The sequence below is a fragment of the Paroedura picta genome, chromosome 6 (genome assembly GCF_049243985.1).
Source record: "Paroedura picta isolate Pp20150507F chromosome 6, Ppicta_v3.0, whole genome shotgun sequence".
NCBI classification, from domain to species: Eukaryota; Metazoa; Chordata; class Lepidosauria; order Squamata; family Gekkonidae; genus Paroedura; species Paroedura picta.
The window spans coordinates 122,745,666-122,767,223 of NC_135374.1; the positions used below are offsets into that span (position 1 = coordinate 122,745,666).

The 21,558-nt window shown below is 48.2% G+C and overlaps 1 protein-coding gene across 6 annotated transcripts in view; it reads left to right on the plus strand.

The window, feature by feature from the left end:
* The window catches only part of ENOX1 (ecto-NOX disulfide-thiol exchanger 1), a 322,679-nt gene extending 301,521 nt beyond the window's left edge, over positions 1-21,158 (plus strand). For 5 of the 6 annotated variants that reach the window (XM_077344075.1, XM_077344074.1, XM_077344078.1 and 2 more), the window contains 4 exons: positions 66-119; positions 16,248-16,350; positions 19,124-19,209; positions 20,223-21,158. In XM_077344075.1, coding sequence (XP_077200190.1) covers positions 66-119; positions 16,248-16,350; positions 19,124-19,209; positions 20,223-20,354 — 375 coding nt within the window. In that variant the 3' untranslated portion in view covers positions 20,355-21,158. The remainder of the gene's footprint in view (positions 1-65; positions 120-16,247; positions 16,351-19,123; positions 19,210-20,222) is intronic. The other variant, XM_077344079.1, reaches the window with a different exon arrangement.
* The last annotated feature ends 400 nt before the right edge of the window (positions 21,159-21,558 follow it).

The following is a 21,558-nucleotide window of genomic DNA, read 5'->3' on the forward strand; positions in this document are numbered from 1 at the left end:
AAATAAATCAACGATAACTATGTGGAAGAGTCTACTAACAATTGTTTGTGTTTCTGTCTTCACAGTTTAAAAAAAATGCCAAGGAATTAGCCGAGACAAATGGCCGTAATGAACCTCAGGTACGGCATCTGTGTTCCCTTGTCGAGTGCGTTAGGGACAAAAGGGAAGAAGCCCCCCTTCCTTCAGAGCACGGACTGGAGCTAACGGGGAGGACGGGTCTTGGTTGGTCTGTGATGGGCGATGCTTGAATGCCCCCTACCCCTTTCCATGCACACCCGCACCGGAGTCCAGTTAACTTCCTGGCTTGGGAAATCCGGAATCAAACTTCCGGATGCAGGTCTGAAAGCCAGCTGAAAGCCCCAGCAAATCATGTCTTGACCAAAGTCTTCCTAAGCCCTTGACTCTGGGGGAAGTAGGGCAGAGCATGAATGCCTGGCAGCCGGTTGTGTTCGGGCCCCTTGCAGGCGGAAGCAGTGGCAGCATCTGCAGGTGGCCAGGGTTGACTTTCAGCAGGCTTAAAGGTAAAGGTATCCCCTGTGCAAGCACCGGGTCATGTCTGACCCTTGGGGTGACACCCTCCAGCGTTCTCATGGCAGACTCAATACAGGGTGGTTTGCCACAAGACAAATGTACTGAATTTTTAAATTTGCTTTACTGCATTAACAAGTCTCCGCTAAGAAATAGCTTGCTGGTTTCCTTAAGTGTGTCGCCATAATACATTGCCCTGCAATATGGGATATTGAAAAATGCAGGATTTAGAACTATCGAGCCAGGCAACAAATACGGTTTGCAGTAATGAAACTTCAGAACCCCGAGGAATTTGGTTACAAGCCATTTGCTGTGCTGTTCTGAAGACTCTGGGCTTGGCTGCACCATAAATGCAACGAAAAGAAAATAAGGGAGGGAGAGTTGAACGGAGAAGCAGCAAGAGAGAGAAGAATGCTTTGGAGAGGCAGCTTAAGAGGGACGGCCCCTCATCTGGAGAGCTGAGTTTCATTCCCCACTCCTCCTCCCCCCCCCCCCCATGCAGCCAGCTGGGTGAGCGCGGGCCATTCACGGTTCTCTCCCCTCGTGCCCTTCCTGCCTACCCCGCTGGTGAGGAAGCCCTGGCATGAGGCCACTCTAGCCAGCCTCACCTCCTGCTGCTGGCTAGCCCTCATGTCCCACCCCTCCCCAGCCCCCCCCCCCCCCCCCGCTGCCTCAGACCATTAGGCCATCCCAGCCAGGGCCACTGATTCAGACTGGCAGCAGCTGGCAGAGAACGGTCTTGCGCATCACCCGTGACCTGATTCCTTCGGGGTCTTCCTGTATGCCAAGGTAGATGCTCCGCCTCTGAGCAGCAGCCTCATTGCTGGGTGGGGCTGTGCCCAAGCAGTGCCCTCCTCTGGGCTTAATCGAGGACACATGGGGGCCATTTCTTCCGGCTTGCAGCGTGAGCGTTCGGATCATGGGAGCCGAGATGTGCTGCTCTCTGGAGCGAGGGAAGGCCTGACAGTGGGGGAGGAATCATGCTTGCTGAGGGCTACACTTGTCTCACGGACTTATCAAATGTGACATACGTTCCGATGAACCATCGCTGCGTTACAGCTGAGCATCTCAGCCCTCAGAGGGCAGAGATTGCAGGTCAGGCTGTGTTCCTTGGCCTCCCCCTCTGGCTGTGGGCCTCTCGGGAGGAAAGCTGTCTGCTGGGCTCCCGCAATCTGTGGTGAGCGGCACGAGGGCAGCTCTGAGTAGGGGCAATGGAAGTGCTGTCCCCAGTGGGCAGCCAACTTACAGCAAGCCTGACCGTGCTTCCAAGGCACGATGTGGGAGGAGAATATTATGATGATGATGATGATGATGATTACGATTACGATTTTGATTTTGATTTATTTCCCGCCACTCCCAAATGGCTCGTGGTGGGTTACAGTGTCTTAAAACCCCATCAAAACTCCCATTAAAAGACTTAAAACCATCACAACATGGCAGCGCAATAATAAGATCCCCTTCCTGCCCCCCTTCCTAAAAGGGGGGGGGGGCGGAGGAGAAGGAGGCCAACAGTGTTCGAGAAGAAGCCCGGGGGAGAGCAATCGATGTACCATGGCAGTTTGTTTGCCATTGACTGCCCCCTCCCCACCTCAAGAGGAAGAGGCCGTGGTCCTAGGAGTCCCAGGCCATTAAGTGGTTTGAAGGTTAGCACCAAAACCTTGAACCTGACCTGGTCTCTGATTTCAAGCCAGTGCAGCTGAGAGAGCCCTGGTGTGATGTGGGCTCTCCATTGAGTCCCAGTAAGGACTTGTACTACAGCATTCTGGACCAGCTGGAATTTCAAGGGCAGCTTCAAGGCCAGCTCTGTGGGTAGCAAGTTCCAGAAGTCTAATGTGGAAGTGACCATTGCATGGCTCACAGTGGCTAGTTTGGATGCTGTCTCGGCTGGCGAAGGTAGTAGAAGACTTGGCACTCTGGACCACCTTTGTGATCTGGGCCTCCGTGGACAGGGAGGCATCCAGAATTACGCCTAGTCTCTTGGTGGTCATAGCTGTTAGACAGACCCCATCTTGCATTGGTAGTAGCACCGTGTCTCCTTCAGTGTGCCAGTCAAGACGGAGGACTTCTGTCTTTGCTGGGTTTAATGTGAGTGATGCCTCTTGAGCCAGTCAACCGTTGCCTCCAAACATTTTAGAGTGGGGTGGGGCTGATGGGTCACCATCTGTCAACAGAAATAGCTGGGTGTCATCAGCATATTGGTGACAACCCTGCCCAGAATTCCAGAGCAGTTGGGCAAGGGGGTGCATGCACATTTTGAATAGCATCAGAGAGAGAATAGCTCCCTGGGGGACTCTGCAGGTTAGGGTTTGCCACTGGGGTATTCTCTCTCCTAAGCCCACGCTCTGTCCTTGACCTTGGAGGAAAGGCCATCACCATGTTAAGGCTGAGCCTTGAATCCCCACATTGGCTACGCACTGGGCTAAAAGGCGGAAGTCTGCCTTGTCAGGTCCATCAAGAGTAACAGCGCTGCCTCAGCTAGATCTAACAGTCTCTGGAGCTTGTCTGTAAGAGTGGCCAGAGCATTTCCCTCCCATGGATAGGATGGAAGCCAGACTGGAAAGGGTCAAGGGCTGATGTGACTTCTCGGAAGCTCTGTTGCTGTCCCGTAGCCGCCCACTCAGACACCCTGCCCAGAAACAGCAGATGCAGGACTGGGTAGTATTTGGCAAGGTTGGGTTGGTCCAGCCCTGATTTTTTCATAAGTGGTCTAGCCGCAGCCTCCTTCAGTTTCTCCGGGAAGGTGCCCGTGCTCAGGGACAAGTTGATAATCTCTCGGAGAGGAGCCCAGATCTCCTCACTGCCAGTTTTCACCAACCATGAGAGGTACCTGTCAAGGGGGCAAGTGGCCAACCAGACTGCTGTCAGAGCCCTGTCCATATCTGCTGAAGAGAGGGGATGAAATGGTTCAGAGTGAAACAATTGTTCTTTCTTGCCCCAGAGGGACGGACCAGAACCAATGGGATGAAATCAATGCAAAAGAAATTCCATCTCAACATCTGGAAGAAGTTCCTGACAGTTAGAGCGGTTCCTCAGTGGAACAGGCTTCCTCAGAAGGTGGTGGGTTCTTCACCTTTGCGGATTTTTAAACAGAGGCTAGATCGCCATCTGATGGAGAGGCTGATTCTGTGAAGGTTTAAGCGGGGGGCAGGTGACAGTAGATGAGCGATAGGGTTGTGAGTGTCCTGCATAGTGCAGGGGGCTGGACTAGATGACCCAGGACGTCCATTCCAATTCTATTATTCTATGATTCTAGCTATGAGACAGCCAAGGAGCCTCCAGTTTGCTATCTGTATCAAGCTTGGTAATTAGATTGTGGCGGAAGTAAAAATTTTCTCTGCAAAATAGCTTGAGAAAGCCTCACAGCTAACATGCAGTTGCGTAATTTCTGATGATCCCTGAGTTAAAGATGTCAGTGAGCAAATTGTTTTAAATAGTTGAGCTAGGTGTGAGCTAGCAGAGGCAATAGACGTCACAAAATACTCTCTTTACCCCCACTTTTACTGATATCTCATCTTATCGGATGTTCTTGTGGCCTCGCTCTAGCCCTCTCAGTCCCTGCTCCTGTCTGCACAGCTCCGGTGTAGACCATGCAGCTGGCTCAGGGTGGAAACGGAGAGGGCATCCAGGTGCCATCTTGTTGATGGCTTCGTGAGGACAGTCTGGCCTGCCTTCCACTAGCACATCAACTGAATGCCCGGGAGCATTGGATGCCACAGAGCATTCTGGAAGCCAGTCGGCTCCATGAGTCTCCTTGGGGGAGCATGAATCAGTTCTCCACCTATACAGGGAGGGAGTGGGCTATTGGCTCGATCCTTGAGGGTAAAGTAGTCCGACCATCACACCCTGCTTGGTTGCCCCGGACCAATGTTTATTCCCATCCCAAAGATCAAGACCACGGTGTGGCCTTCTGGCTGTGTGGGGCCACTAACCAACTGGGAGATTCCCAGTGTTGCCGTGGCAGACACCAGGTCCAAATTCTGCAAGGAGCTGGTTTTCCCTTCAGGGACATTGAAGTCCCCCAGAATTAACAGCCGGGGGAACTGCAGAGCCCACCCAGCCTCCCACTCCAGGAAGTCCAGCAGGGCATCTTACTCAGGTCTCCTCCCAGGAAGGGGTCCTTAGGATTGCTGCAGAAATCATATTTGGGGGGATGGTTCCCCAAAATGTAGCTGAGAAATATGCACATAGGTAGTAATTCTACAAAGCAGGCGTAGTCAAACTGCAGCCCTCCAGGTGTCCATGGACTACAATTCCCATGAACCCCTGCCAGCAACTGCTGGCAGGGGCTCATGGGAATTGTAGTCCATGGCCATCTGGAGGGCCGCAGTTTGACTACGCCTGTTGCCAAGTGATGATGAGGGTTTCATAATCAGCATAATGGTGGGACGGGGGCTGCCCAAAGAGTACATTTCCTTCCTGGTTAATCTGTCTTTGAACAGAGTCGTGGGTCTAGAACACGCCCGGCTGATTGTTGGAAGAATACTTTCCACACTACATTTATTTCCAAGGAGAGTTGATAGATCTTGTCCTTTGAGGCTATTCTCTAAATCTGAGCAGATCAAAATGCCCTCAGAGGGGAGGATTTGGTGTCTCCTGCTTGGTTATTAGCAGTCTGTGATGCATTTAATGGGATTAGTACCTATTTGATACAGTTGACAAGTTGGATTTAGCAAATACCCTCAGAGCTGGGGCCTCCTCGCTGCGGTGCTGGCAAGAACGCCTGTTCTGTATTTTTGGAGCAAATTTGAAAGGGAAATATTTGGACTGATATAAACAAGCCAAGGATAAAAACCAGGCTTAGTCATTCTTTGCAAGGAAGTCTTGCGTCGAAAAAAACATCCCAAAGACTTGTGAAGTCCTTTCCTTGTATTTATTTAGATTTTTATCCCGCCCTTCCATACAGCTCTGGGCGGTTTACATAAAATGTCATAAGGCAATTAAGTAGAACATCACAACAAATATAACAATGATAACATAACATATAATGTATCAACTAGGACAGTGGTCCCCAACCTTTTTCAGGCTGGGGACCTGCGGCAGCAAGGAGGGCGATTGCCCGGCTGCGCATACCGCGCATGTGAGCCCGCGCATGCGCCCATGTGCCGTGCGTGGCAAAAAACGCACATGTGCAGAACTTTTGCGCATGCATGCGCACATGTGCACATGCGCAGCCCTGCTTCCCTCTCCCCCCCTCCCACAGTAAGAAGCTTGCCGGGCCGCAAGCTTGCAGCCTGGTAAGTTTCTTACTGCGGGGGGGAGGGAGGGAGCCGCGGCCCAGTGGTTGGGGACCACTAAACTAGGATATTTCAACAGAACATTGTTCAAGAAAGATAGCAACTTGAACGGAACCCTTAGGTAGTTCATATTCAGTCATGAAAGGGGGTGTCAAGGGGGACCAGTGGATGTTGTTGGGTTGGTCGGCCTCAAGCAAATGCCTGGTGGCCAGGCCTTGTAAACCAACTCGAGGCCATGGGGCAGGCAGTGCTGGGGGACCCTGGTTAGTCCTTGCCTGGGTGAGTGGCCGACCAAGGGAGATGTGGATGAGAAGAGCCCTCCCCAGTCAAGACGTAGGAGTTCTCTAGCTGAACAGACAAGGCACCCTCTTGCGTGGCTCTCCATGGACCTGTAGGAGGCAGGTTTACAGTCTGCATATGTGGCTAAAAGGGTTCATGAAGAAAATAACACAAGTTTATCACCATGAAGAAAATGTGTCTGTAAGTATTGAAGAAGCATCCTGTCCAGTCTGCTGACATTAGAACTGTCTCGGAGACAAGATTAGTACATTGAACTCTTGACCTCACAAAAAATACTTATGAACTCTTAAAACTTCTGCTTTTAAGAAGCATCTGTGTGTGTTTCCCTGCTTGCAGTTTTTGAGTTTATTTCTAGCATGTTGCAGTAGAAAGCAAAGAAACTCTAGCATCTAACTTTTTAGCCATGAAGCAATGTTGCATGATCATCTATTTTATGGTCCACATATTACTATTTTATTTGTTTGTTTGTTTATTTATTTATTTATTTATTTAATCTCCTTCCACTCTCAGCATGCTGTCTCACTGTGGGTTACTGAAACCCCCCCAGTAAAAACCCCAATGAAACATACAATCAGTACCCCATTACAACTACAACTGACCCCCTAAAATGGTGATAGTCCAATCCCATAAACCTTAGCTGTAATCTGGTGTCTTCATCTCTTGTTACAATGTCACTTTCTGGCCCCCACAGTGTTCCTACCATGTCCCTTTTCTTTTTCTTACTTTGAATATAACTAAAGAACTCTTCTTGTTTTTAGCATTTCTTGCTAGCCTAAGCTCATACTGAGCTATCATTATCATTATCATTATCATTATCATTATCATTATCATTATCATTATCATTATCATTATCATTATCATTATCATTATCATTATCATTATCATTATCATTTAGACTTTTAGCCCGCCACTCCCTATAAAGGCTCGTGGCGGGTTACAACAGTAAAAACCCAATAAAAACCCTGATAAAACAATATATAATTAGAACATATCCCAAATATCTGACAGCGGACTAAAATGCCAATTCACCCACTCTCTGCCAAGGGGAAGGGAAGGGGTGGGGGAGGCCCCTCTAGGTGCCCGATGGCTCCCCAGCCCATGAGCTCAAGGCCTCGCAGGCTGCAGAATGTGGCGACAAAGAATGATAATATTTTATTTTGTTACCCACCATAAACCAGCCCAGAAGGGTGGGCTATAAACATGAAGTATTGCTATTCTCATCTTCACTGGCCCCTCTAGAAGCCTTGAAGGTCTCAGTGGCTTTGTGGGGTCTATTTCTTCCCTGTTCTGCGGCGTTTGACAGTCTGTGCTTCGCAGGCAGCCATTTGCCTTGTATTTCCGGAGTCTTGCATGCAAGACCAGCCTTCCTCTTGCAAGAAACACGGGCTTGCCTCTAGACCCCAAATCCCCTGCCCTCTGGGGAAAAGACCTATTGGAGAGAAACCGCTTCTTGCCCATGTGCAGTTTTATTGGTTTTCTGCCCAGGACTCCATTTTGAGGAAGAACGGGCAGCAGTGGTGTGGAGATAGCTAACTGTGGTTAATGCCGACCCAATTACTGTGCTTTCCTCCATGAGAAATGGTTGGTGTGAAAACATCTTATGCCGCACCACAGCTAGGCAGAAGTAGCTATGCAAGTGGGGGGATGAGCATGAGGGAGAACTCTTGTGAACTTGAGTGACCTTGCAGAGCGGGCAAAAGCCACCTTTTCCAGAGCTCATCCGCCCTTGCAAGTTTTCTCTGATGGCCCATTTCTTCAGCAACAATGCAAGGCAAATGCAGCTGACTTTTTGATACTATGAAAATGCTCAGTAAACCCCTTCAACAAGTTTTCCCTTCAGACCGCATTAAAATTATCTCAGTCTCCACAAACTGGATCTTCGGCTTTCCCGCAAAGAACATCTCCTTTGACCTTGACTAGATCCAAGGACATCTAAGGGAGGTGATCTGATGTGCATCATTGTGTCCCTCAGAGAGAGGGGGCAAGCCAGGCAGGTTTGTTGTGCTGCAACGCTTGGATACACCCCAAAAAAACAGTTTCCTCTGAGCTGGATGTCAATGCGGAATAGCCACACAGAATCGGTAAGGGAGGCTTTCTAGCGGACTCACCTCTCAGGTTCTCTTCCTGCCCTTGCTGAAATTAGGCCCTTGGTGTGGGTTGCTTTGGGGCAGGAAGCACTCCCCCTTCCCTTCTGGTTCTTGTTAGGAGCCTTTCCCTTGAAGCTGGGGGCAGGGGAGAATTGGAGGGGAGGGTTAAAGGTGTTTCTCCTCCTGTGAGTCTGTGGCTCATGAACAGACCTGGATTGTTTATTTATTTATATTTTATTTATGTTCCTTGATTTCGTTGACCTTGACAAGGGCATGGACATCACAATCCTGCTTGCCTTCTCTTTGCCTTCACTCCTTTGTGTGGGGAGCTTCTTCAGCAACGGGCTGACTTCACAGGCAGAAGATCAATAGCATTAATTAGGATATATTTCCACCTTCCGGGTACATCTGCAGACCTCGTTAGGATATTCGTCATCATCAGACGGCAGGCTGGGATGGGTGCTGACCTGGAGTCCGTTCTATTTGTCTGTATTTTCCTCCTCCTTTTGGCACTCAAATGCTTTAGAGCAGGGGTAGTCAAACTGCGGCCCTCCAAATGTCCATGGACTACAATTCCCATGAGCCCCTGCCAGCATTCACTCCATGGACATCTGGAGGGCTGCAGTTTGACTACCCTTGCTTTAGAGATTACATCTGGCTGGGGAGCTGTTTCTAGGGGGAAGAGCATGCCTTGCTATTTCTTGAATTTGTTTCCTTGATGTGATGCGACTTATACGGTGCTTGTATCCAAATTTGAATTGGGTTTTGTGCACAAACATCAAGATCCGGAGAGAGTTAGTTGTACTTGTCCCATTAAAATCAGTGGGATAAACTGTCCCATTGATCAGAAGTACCTTTGGATTTTGTGTTTTAAGGTAAGGAATACCTCTCATCAAGATCAACCAAGAGTGTTAATCAGCTGTCATCACGTTTTCTGGAACTCTCAGTGTGTGTTGTGTGTTAATTGCTGTCATCCTCCCATTAACAGCCTCGCTCCAGTCTTGCAAACTGAGGGCCCTCATGGCTTCTGTGATGAAGGGAACCAACTCAACTTTGTGTAGAATTGTCTTTTCCAGTTCCCCTTGTCTTCTCATATTGTGACCGCAGTACAAGAGCCTCAGTTTGCTCATTTTAGTGTGCATCCAACCTTTGCTTGAAGACTGCCAGTGAAAACAATAATGTGGCACCAGTTAAGTTGCTCTTGGTTACCAACCACACATTCTTCCACTTAGGAATCTTTTCTAGCTCCTGCCCTCCCTAGTCTCCATCGCCTCCCTTTGGTTGATGATGGAGGCAAAGGATAGAAAATCTTGAACAATTTCAGTTTCTTCATAGTCAACTTCAAAGTTTTTTAATTCCCCAGTAGTCCTTTTTGATGTTCAGCTGTAATCCTGCTTCAGCTGATGTTCATCTGTAATCCTGCTTTGGTGTTTTCTCCTTTAACCTTCATCTGTAGGGGTTTCATGTCTTTTCTGCCAGTAATGTGACCTCCATATCTCAAATGGTTAATTGTCCACTAATTTTCACTCCAGCTTCATCTAAATCTCATCCACCTTTCCTTGTATTACATTCTGCAGATAGATTGAAGAATTAGAGAGATAAAACACTATTCTGTGTTTCCATATTCTGCCCTAATAGTGGCAGACTACAGGTTGCACATCAAAACAATCAGATGTTTTAGACTGGACTTTTAAAAAGTTTCCACCCCATTTTGGGGACTCTTGCCTGTACCCTGTGCAGAATGCAAGGCAGATTTGGAAAGTCAAAGTGGTGCCAGGTAGCTCTGGTATCAAATTGTGCCCTTTAACCTCTGGGGAAGAAGCAGAAAGAATGGCAGCTGTTGAAAATATGGAACAAGATAGTTGATGAAATATTTGGGACCCAAACCTTTTTGGACTGCCGTCCCCTTGGCTCACAGGCCATGTCCCTAGTGACCCCCCCCCCACACACACACACACACACACACACACCAACACACATCTCTTTCCGTCTGCCTTGCTGGTTGTGAAGTGGCTGTATTTTGGTGTGGAAAAAGTATATAAGTTCTTAGTAAAAGCCATTTTTGGCCCTCATTGGAGAGGAAGACAAACGGAAAGAGAGAGAGAGAGCTCAATGGAAAATCTGGGGCCAGGAGCAAGCAGAATGCTTTTCCATCCTATTCTAAAGCAATTCACATTCCTTTGCATCATCTCTTTGTGGTTCAGAAAAGCCAAATGCTTTCAAATGAGAACAGCACACAGTAAGAAACCTTAATCATTAAGTGCTGTGAGAAAAGTTGTATCATTATGCATAATTTCTGTAGCCAGATTTTATATTCTGGCTTGATCCAAAATATGTTCTGAGAGACCTAGTCCCCTTCACTCACTCAGATGCAGGATTTTCCCTCCCTCCCCCCTTCCTAGCTGATTGAACAGCCCCTTTATCTATTTCTCCTTGTCTGAAAATATGTGGCTGTCCCACCCTGTCACTTTTTTGTATTTTGATGCTGGCTCAGCACAGGAACTTGAGGGACAAGATTAACCTAAACTTCTGTTAACCTAAACTTCTGAAAATGGCACCAAAGAGGATCTAGAACATTCAATAAATAAACCAAATATTTTATTGAATATAAAGGGGGAAAGGTCAGGTGAATTCAGGGGTAAAACGTCAGAGGTGAATCAGATATATCTCTGAGGTCATTTATTAAAAATCTCTGACACCCATTCCTAGGTTTCCAGCACATGAGATTTGTAAAGCTTGACATACAGAATTTTTGAGTTGAAACGCTTGGTTTCCATGCTTCCTAAAAACACTCCAATATGCTTCCTTGGGTTGAACTGACTTTTCAGGTTTTAGAAGGCAGGTACTAAGTACCCAGATCCCTTCTCTGAACACTCATCGTTCCATTCTGCAGAGCTATCTCCCTTATCGATGGGCAGGGAATTACTTCTTTAACTAGACCTATCCTTTTTCCTGGACTGAATGAGTGGTCTTCTCTGATCCTCCCAGTCCTCCTTGCCAACCTCCCCAGCCCCCTGTCAGTGTTAAACTGTTCTCAGTCAGAGAACTCTCCTCAACCTTTCCAATTCTCAGTCAGAGGTAAACTGTGTTCTGCGCAGCAGTCAGTTCCCAAGTCTTTCCGCTCAACTGATATTAACCAATCGAATCCTTTGGGACAGCCTGTCACTCAAGGCTCTCTAGTTCTGTGAGGCATTAACATTTCATAGTTCTGAGCCACAAGGGAGGGTGGTATATACATGCAATAAATAAATAAGTTACATGTTTATACAGCTCATATGAGCTTTTAAAGAACAGCCAGTCACATATACATCTAGGGTTATCAGGCTGAGCTTGCAGGAGGGTTGGAGGCAGAACAGGTGTGGGCAGCATTGAAAACATGATGATGTCACTTCTGGAGGGAATCTGGAAACAACAGCAGAAGCTGTAGGAATCACTGGAGAGAGGCCGTGTGTTTCGTTGTGTTAATTTTTAGACCTACCACTTTTGCAAATAGATTTTCTCCAGAAGCAATATCATGCTTGCAACATCAGTGATGGTTTTTTCCTCTGGGAGGCAAGCCCTCACTGCTACCTGGGGCCTTGCAATCCTGGAAAAACACCACAGACCCATAGACTCCCAACCAGAATTCTGGGGGACCCTGGCATTCTACAAGGGCTCCCCAGGTGTCACATGACCTTTCCCAGATCTTTGGATGGCTGCTGACATCACTAGACGTCACTGGAGCCTACTTCCCCAGCTGCTCTGGAGACCGTCTCTTTCTCCACAATGCAAATGGTAAATGATTGGCTCCTGCATCTGACCTCTGCATCCACTTTGTTTGTTAGTCTGCATGCTGCCCCTCTCCAGAGGTCTCGGGGATGGGTCACATCAATAGGATTGCCTCTTGTGGCCATTTCTTGCATTCCGCAAGGGGTTGGACTAGATGACCCTGCAGACCCCTTCCAACTCTATGCTTCTGTGATTCAGAAGAAATGTATCTGTAATTGCTAGAAGCTCTCTGTCGGCTGGTGTGGAGAGAAGGAGCTGCCAAAAGAAGGCAGAGGGCAAAGATGTCCAGAATGATTGAATCCTGACTCTACTGCTACTGTGAGAGGCTGCCAGGGAGCCGTACCACGTGAGGGCCTGCTACACATCTGTTAGAGCGGTTACACCTTCATGTGCTCAGAACACTTTATTCTGCATTGGGAAAAGTGCACATCTTTCCCCAGACTGCTCAGCCGTTGCACTGACTGTGGAATATGGTTTCACACATTTCAGATAGGCAACACTGACAAGCTGTCAGAGTGCATGAGCTAAACAAGTCCCAGAAGTGAGAAAAGCATGCACAGAATGTTCCTCAAAGCTCTTCTACCTGCACATGCCAAGAGTTGCCTTTATTCTCCATGAAAGAAGTCAGACAGGGAAAACAATGTATTTTGGTCCCAAGCCATGTGACAGGTGTTTGTGTGACGAGCTAATAATAACAGAATCCACACTTTTCACAGTGACTTTTGCAGAAGTCATGTGTGCTTTGATTTATTCTGGAAATGTAGCTTTTAAGAAAAGGCAAGATTGGAAATTACTCCTTTGCTGTGGCCAAGGTCATGCTTCTCTGTCCTCTCTCCCATACGGACCTGCCCACTTGCTCCCTTCGTCCTCACAGGCCTGCTGCTGAGACTGGCCAGCTGGCAACCTGGAGAAGAGCCTTCTCTGCTGTGGCAGCAGAACGAGGGAGGCTCCTCCAGCTCCTCCTATCAGTGTCTTTCCCCAGCAGATGAAGACTTCTTTTGTTTCTTCAGGCATACTCCCAGTAACACAGCAGAATTCACATATAAATGAGCCCTACCAGGTATCTGGGCTCCAAACTAGGCTGCAAAGTCTCAGGGTAAATCAGGTGGCACCAACAATAAAACAAGCAATCCAAGCAAGTTACCCCCCAGTAACAGCCACTGGCCCTCCTTCCTGGCTCTGGTGTGGTTTCTGTTTTTAATTAAATTATTTTATCATTTTTGACTGTATTTTGAATTGCTTTAGCATTTTGGCGTCCCTTGCTTTGTGGCAGAAAGATGGCCTCCTAAAAACATTCTAAACAGAGGCAGAGTGAAGGCGGCCTCCCTTGCCAGGGCGGGGGGAGCAAGTTCTGCAGCCAGGGGCAGCTCCAACAAGGGTTCTGCCGGGGCCGTCTCGGGCCCTCTGCTGGTCCTCCCAACTCATAACCTCAGCCGCTCTCTTCTCCGGGGAAGCAAGGCTTGTCAAAGTTGTCGCACGCTGACCTCCTGTAAACCTGAAGCGTTTGTGACTTTTGCAGCCCGTGTTCCGCTGCTGAAGCCATAACTTATCCTGGAGCTGGCCTCATTTGTCACTCTTGCTAACACAAACGGTGTTCCCCGGCCAGATATCCTTCCGGGCGAGGTAAACGTGGCTTGATTTACCTTCTGTCTCTAAGTGCAGTGCTGTGAAGCACACAGAGGGCTTCCTATAAAGCAGGCTTTGTAAAGCTGCTCTTGCTGACCACGCACAAAGGAACCTTCCCATTTCTCTTGGCACAACCAGCGTGATTTCTCTTCTGCCGAGTCACCAGACCAGTTATTAGCTAACATATTTGGGAAAGGGGGGAAAGGGAGGAGGGACAGAGTCCGAACACACCCCACGCCCCCCTTGCACAAGACAAAACAGTCTCTCGTTCCTTGAGGCCAAATGGGTGCAAATGAATACATTTTTAAAATAAAGGTGTGAATCACCTCTGTGTGGAGATTTGGCTTTCTCCAGCTCCATTGAGGTCTCCAAGCCTGGCTTCTCTTTATTTGGAGCCAAGGCCAAGATGCATTTTTCATCCTGTCCCAGGAACGAGATCCAGGGGCAAAAAGATCCCTCTTCCCATCAGAAGTCAGCCCACTAAGGTGCCTGTTTCAGGTGGGGTGAGTTGCCGTGGCCTGGGGCTCTCCCACTTTCACAGCTGATGCCCAGATAAAGGTCAGTTCCCTGGGAGAAAACAGAATCAGAATACCTTGACTGGCATAAAGTCTGGACAAAACCATCACGTTTGCATTGCCATTAACATTTCATGGAGTTACAGAGCTCCAAGCTATGAGGTCCTCTCCCAGAATGGCCGACAGGATCAAGACAACTGTCGTCATAGAGGCAGGATCTGTCTTCATCCCCTGTTTCTCCTCTACACAGAGGAGACCTGTCCTCTTTGGGTGGTTAGCTAGCGATGATCGGTGATGAGCACATTTTGGGTGTTCTAACCATGTAGTGTGCCCCATCTAGGCACAGCCCCTCAGAGGGAGGAAGTGGTTGGAACCTGCCCCGGATGAGTTTGATGGGAAAATATTTAGCTCTTTTTAGTAAGCTTACATCCAAAATATAGAGAGAGTTCCGTGTACATTTTTAAATTCATTTCTGCCAATTCTGGAGTGTTTTATCTTGAATGTCCAGGGGGAGGGATTGGAATAAAATGATCTTTTGGGGGAGTATTATCATTTTGATTGCTCACTGGCCATGACCGATTCTGTTTGGACCATCTTGGCAGTTCTTCTTTAGTTCGATGTCCTGTTATAGCTGTTCTGGGTTATTTTCTTGAGATCAGTGTCTAGATAGATACCTAGATATTTGATTTTTTTGGAGGGGGAGTTCTGTATGTTTTCTATGTTTTGATAATTTTTAGTAAATAAAAAGATTTTTGTTTTTGTCCTGTTGACTCTATAGCCTGACACCCGGCCAAAATCTGTTAGGGAGTCCATCCCTCTTGGTACAGTCCTCTCAGGTTTCTCCAGTGTTACTAAAACGTCATCCGCATAGCTTCTACTGTATAATTGAGGAAAACTTACCCTGTTTACTGAAGAGCCCAGTAATTGGGTATCGATGTCTTCCAGCCCCTGGGTTATTCGTTTTTGTAATGCCGCTTTCCTGTAGGCTTGAGATAAGGTCGATAGTGTGAAAATTCTGAATTATTGTTTTTAAAACCCAAGGGATAAGTAAGAATCAGCCCGAAGTTTGAATAATAAACTGTTTGGCTGAGCATGATAATGGATCTTCAGCCAATATTTGAAGGCTGGAAAAAAACAGGTGTGTGAGAGGGTGGTCTGTCAGGCATGGTCCCATGCCGTGGTCCCTCCCCAAACCCCACCCTCTCCAGGACCCCCCCCCCCAAACAAAACCTAGGTATTTCCCACCCCAGCGCCAGCAATCCTCTCTTGAGCATCAAGCAGGATTCCTGAAGAACCGTCCTCATGAAGCCCCTCGGCTTCTGTATCCTGAACACCCTCGCTCTGCTGCATCAGCGCCTGGGGCTGTTCCTGCATATCCGTGTGTTATCCCCACCCCACCCCACCCCCCAGCCTGCTTTCCAAACTCACAGGGATGGAGAGTTGAGGTGGGGCGGAGGCTGCAAGTTCCCTGGCTGGAGAGGGGCTTCTCCTGCCTGTCATTTTGGTGGGTGGTTTATTTGCTGAAACAACTTGGATTTCGCCATAAGGGGTCACAGATACGCCAGGTTCCAATTCATGGAAGCTCCTACGGGACAGGATGGGGCAGCCCCCCTTGTGCTGAAGGAAGCGAAGGAGGGGTCTCCTTTCAGTTCCGTTGCTTTCGTTCTTTTCAGCTGAAGCATAGGCAGGAGGGCCGCTGTTGCTGGAGGGCTTTGTTTCTGAGTAGCTCGCTTCATGCCGAAAATATGTTTGTTATCATCTTGCAAAAAAAGAAGGAAAGGTGTGGGTTATTCATAGACCTATCTAGATTTATTCATGCTGCGAGTCCGACGGATTTTAAAAATGTCCACCAGCCATCAGCGTTCAATTATCCTCCTTTGTGGCGATTCTGCAGCCCCCGCCCCCCGTGGCCCCGTGGCCCCTGCGAGGCCATGAGCTCATGAGCTGGGGAGCCCTCAGCCTCCTCGAGGGGCCTCCCTCCACCTGGGCCAAGGGAGGGAAGAGCTGCTCAGTTGGGAATGCCGAGATTCGGGAAACAGATCAATACTTTGTAATTGTCTTGCTAGGAGCTGTGATTTGAAGTAATGATCTTTTTTTTATAGAAATGACGAATGCTAGCAATACATGTTCGCATGGATGAATTCTATGTAAGCACCTGTTTTATTTAGTTTTGTTTTTAAACTTTATAGGAAATCAATGTGATGACACTACCATTAGTCAATCAAGACAGAGAAAAAAATTCTGAGAAGCGAAGCCAGCCACTGAAGTCAGAGAAGGAAGCCCTGCTGATCGGTAAGGAGACTCGGCTTTGATCACAGCATTGCCAGGGGCGAGCCAGAGGTGTAGGCGCTGGGATAAGCCATCTCACAACAGTTCTCCATTTCTCGTGTGATGGCACAGGAAAAGAAAGACATGGCCATTGGGCTTGTATCAGGCCTGGACCAATACCAGAACAAGAAGGGGGTCTTAATGGAGAGCTGATTAGCAGTCAGGTATCTAGGAGATTCCCATGCAAGAGAACCATTTCTGGGTTCATAGAGTTGGGAGATACCTCTAGGGTCATCTAGTCTAGCCCCTGCAGAATTCAGAAAATCGCAACCACCTGCTCACCACAGTGACCTGAATTCCATGCCCAGATGATGCACCCTCCAAGAAAAACCAGAACCCCTGACCAGTCTGGCCTGGAAGAAATTCCCCTCCTGACCCCAAAGCTGCCATCGGCATTTCCCTGGACATGCAATAAACTCACAATCTGCCTAAATCAACATTTTTATGAGATGACTTAAACATTTCCAAAGGAGAACCCGCCACCTCCTGAGAAAGCCTGGTATAAGCCTTCCAGTCCACCAGGCACTGCAATTTTCTCCTATGCATCTGAGAGACCAAAATTATGTTGACTTCATAGTAGGTGAGCTCATCCACATAGGCAAGTCCTGGAGTGCCAGATACCGCATGGCATTTATCAGGATCAGGAATGCATTGGAGCAGGCTGCAATGGAAAACAGGATACACATTTTTGTAGGTCTTTGGGAGTGACAGTTCCTGTGACATCTTTGATCAGGCAGGTGACTGAGAAAGGACCCACAAACTTCATACCCAACTTGCAGGAAGGTTGCTGGCATCAGAGGTGTCTAGTAGATAGATGCACTTGGTTCCTCACCTTTCAAGGGGGCTCTAGGAACCACTTTTTCTCTGCCCAGAGTTTGTATTCATTCCTAGCTGCCTCAAGGGAGCAACAATCTCAGGCCAGGTGAGCTGGACATGGGCTGCCCACGTCTTCATATCTGGGGAACTGTCAGGGCCAGGATCCCAATTGGGGACCAACCAGATGTGAGTGCCATAGGTGATCTCAAGGGGGCATACTGGCACTGGCATGGACTGCAGAGTCTGCAAACAGGAGGACTCCAGTCATCCTGTTGGTAATTTATAAAACACCTGAGGTACTATTTGAGAACCGGATTTACCCTCTTCCTTTGGTCATTAGTCTGTGGGTTGGTAGCCCCAGCTTAGGGCTTGCTCCACCCCCAACATTGTCAAAAGTTCCTTCCAGAATATGGTAACAAATTGGGTTCCACTGAGGAATACAACTTGTAGGGGAGACCATGCAGCCTGTAGATGCGTTGGACAAAAATGGAAATGAGTTTCTGAGCCATGGGAAGGGACGGGCATGGTACAAAATGGGCTTGCTTGGAAAAGAAGTCAACCACCAACCGAATTGCACTCTTTCCCCGGCTAGGAGGCAGGTCCGTAATGAAGTCCATGGAAATGTCTTGCCAGGGAGCAGCGGGGGTCTCAGTTGCAGCAGACCCCAGGGTTTTCTATCTCCTCGCTTAGCCATGAGGCAGGTGGATGAAGCTCTCCACATCCTTACCCAGAGAGGGCCACCAGTAATTCCTCTGGACAAAGCCCAAATGCCCCGTCACCTGAGAATCATGGCTCAGTTTTAAAACCTCAGGGTGAGAGGTGGCAGGAATGTAGAGTTTAGTTCCCTTGAAGAACAACCCCTCCCTCTTCTCCAAGTCTGCCCAGAATGTACAGAACTCTCGTCAACATCCCCCATGTCCTTTTGGAGCCAGATAGTAGAAGGCAGGGTAGCCATGGTGGGTTCTGCCATAACCATCTGACTGTGCATCACAGTTGGGTTTATGGACCGTGGATTGTGCTTCTGTGATGAAGCTCTTCTATTGGGAGATGGTTTGCACCTCACAAGGGTGGGGGAAATGTCTTTGTGAACCTGGTGGACCTGGTGAGGACCTGGTGAGGAGGGCTTTAAATGAAGCCCAATGGAGGAGCGAGACGTACATTCACAGCCTAGTTTGATGAAGACAACTGTAGATGGGAACACTGCAAGTTTAAAGGGAATGGCACATATGCAGGGGACTATTAAGTTACAGGAAAGTTCAAAAATGAAATGCCTGGGGTACTCGTATGAAGGATTACGATGTCTCTGCACTAATGCACAGAGTATGGGAAAAAAACAGAAAAAACTAGAAGTCGTAATAAAGGAAGGGAACTCCTCAGGAAGGGAGTGCCTCAGGGATCTGTTTTGGGCCCCGTGTTGTTCAAATATTTATAAATGAATTGGATGAAAGATAAAGGGGGCACTTATTCAGTGAGCAGATGGCCTTAAACTGGGAGGGGTAGCAAACACAGCAGAAGACAGAATCAGAATTCCACAATGCTCTTGACAGGTTAGAAAAGTGGGCTAAAATGAATTTCAACAGTGATAAATGTTCTTCATTTAAGTAGGAAATATCATGTGCATCACGACAGGATGGGCAAGACTTTCCTTGGCAGTAGTACATGTGAAAAGGGTCTGGAGGTCTGTGTGGAGTCAGCAGTGTGATTCAGTAACTAAATAGGCAAATGAGATTTGTGGCCATATTAAAAGAAGTATAGTGTCCAGATGACGCGAGGTGATGTTACCATTTTACACCTCTCGGGTAAGACTTCCCTTGGAGTCCTGTGTTCAGTTATGGACACGACAACTCAAGAAAGACATAGAGAAACTGCAGCGTTCTGCCTCAAGAAACCTCCTGTTCTGTTTTTGTGTTTCTCAATGCAGGTATCATCTCTACATTTCTTCACGTCCACCCGTTTGGAGCAAATATAGAGTATCTGTGGTCTTACATGCAGCAGCTGGACTCCAGGGTTAGTCGAGTTCCTGTATCAAAAGTTGTAATTAGATTTGTTGTGAGAATCTGGTTTTGCTGAGCTAATAATAGGCTGTGGGGCGATCAAAAGGTAGCCTTGTAGGAACCCCTGCTGCTTCGGCATGTGGAATGGACCTCATTCCTGTAGGGTGCCCTTAAGGAACCAGGCCTCCCCTCCCTGTTAGTCTTTCATGAACTGGAGTTCTTGGCAACAACTCGACCCCAGCCCTTGCTGAAAGGCACGACGAGGCGGGGGGCTGAATCCAGAGCCCCTCCTTCTGGTGGGCAGCAGTTCTCCCGTGAGCAGCGCCCTGTTGGGACCCCTACAAGGCCTACCGGCATCCAGGTTTCACGCTGGGGCCCAAGCCTGAAAGGATTTTGCTGACCCATCTTTAGCCCAGCACTGAGTGTGCTGAAACCCGGCTGGTCCTAAGTCTTCCAGCAGTTTGAGAGCCGAATGGCAGAGGCCTGTGTGTGTGTCAAAGGCAGGAGAGCATAAATCTCGCGTGCAGAAGATTCCTGATTCCCAGTGACCCACAAGCCCCTTCCCCCAAGGCCGCCAAGGCAGGGGCCACATTTCTCTTGTCTTTCGGAAGTGAATGCAGAACTTTTCCGCATCCACGGTTGCCGTGGTACCTGCAAGTCTCTCCCCTGCCCAAAGGGTCCCTGGGGGCTTAATGCCCCCACCCATTAGGCCTGGGGCTTCCTCCCCGAACAATCCTGTCCTCAGGTGCCACCTCTCTTTCCCGCTGGGAGCCCCTCTTTTCTGTGAAGCCCAGCCCAATCAAATCTTTGTTCTACTGGGAGAAACAAGTGTGTTCACATTTATCTTCTGCTCCTTCGGCCCTCAGCCTCCACCCTTCTGGGATCTCTCGCCAGAGAGATTAGGGGCTTGGTAAAATGCCCAGAAGCACACACCCCCCCTCCCCGTCAGCAGCTGGAGGGCCCCTCGTTGGCCCTTGACTGTGGGTCCTGGAGTTCACCAAGACAGCCTTTTGCCTCCCTTCCTAGATCTCTGCCAGTGAAATCGAGATGCTGCTGCTGAGGCTGCCACGCATGTTCAAGCAAGAGTTCTCTGGGGTCGGGGCCATGCTGGAGAAGAGGTGGAAGTTCTGTGCCTTCGAAGGAATCAAAACGACTTGACGGCCGAGGGGGACGGAGCGGAGCAAGCAGGGGGTGGGGGAGGCAGCACAGAGGCTGGCCCCACCCGGGAGGGAGGGAGGGAGGGGGAGAGCGCGTCGGACTGGCCTCTGCCTTCCCAGACTGCCCCAGGCCCGGTTTTAGTTGCGTTTGTGATGTCCTCTTGTGAACATGTGGTCGTGTGCCGGTTTCCAAAAAGATAAAAAAGATCCTCTCCAACGTGACAGGTCTGTTTCCTATGAAAACTCAAGAAAGGAACCCCAATGATGTGGTTATTATTTTTACAAAATATGTTTCATCTATGATTAGCTTACTGAGCAAGCCGGAAGTGTTGCCCACCACTAAGCTCCAGCAGGGAAAATGTCACCGGGCGGGTCTTCCTCAGGGGCCGCTCCTGAGAGTCTTTCCGTTTAGGTTTCCCTTTAAAAAGTGGTCTAACAGAGAGAGAAAATATACCAAAAGCCAACTCGAAGAGGTGTTTGAACAGTTGTGGTATTTTGTAAATTAAGTTATCTGCTGTACCAGGGACTTTTGCCTTATTGCTAGAGGTCTAAAAACCCGTGAATGGATTCTTTGAGAATGCTTTATCCAGAATATTATTTTTCTAATGTAACTATTATCCATAATGAATTCATTTAACGTGCATATCAGTTTTCATAAACATGTAAATAGACAGTGTTACTGTATTGTATTCGGTAGGTAACATTCAGGGTTATACATCTCAGAACAAATACCCAGTTGCATTACTGTTACAGATTTTATAGCAAATATATTGATTTTTTTTCAATAAATAGGACTTCTATCATATTGCAGGTTTAACGTGGTTCTTTGATTCCTAAATGGGTGTGTCCCTCTGTCCTCCTGTGGACTGTCAAAACACACACTGAGCATTTGCCAAGCAACGGATCCTTTGGTTTATCAAAATGAGCACAGGTCATAAAGGGTGATAAACCACATTTGAATTTTGTTTTTTTGTTTTTTTTTACGAATTGCATTATAAGCTCCACATTTTGTTGGGTTACACAGGGGACTGAAAACTCCATCAAATAACTTGTCCCATTTATTGTTCCACTGAGGGTAGACTAAGGCTTTAGTGTGCTGTGTGTTCCTTAAATGTGTAATGCTAGAGGCAAAGCCTATTTCACCCAGGAATGCAACAGGTGCAAGCACATATACCTGTCTTGTGACCATCCTGGGTTCGGCGTTC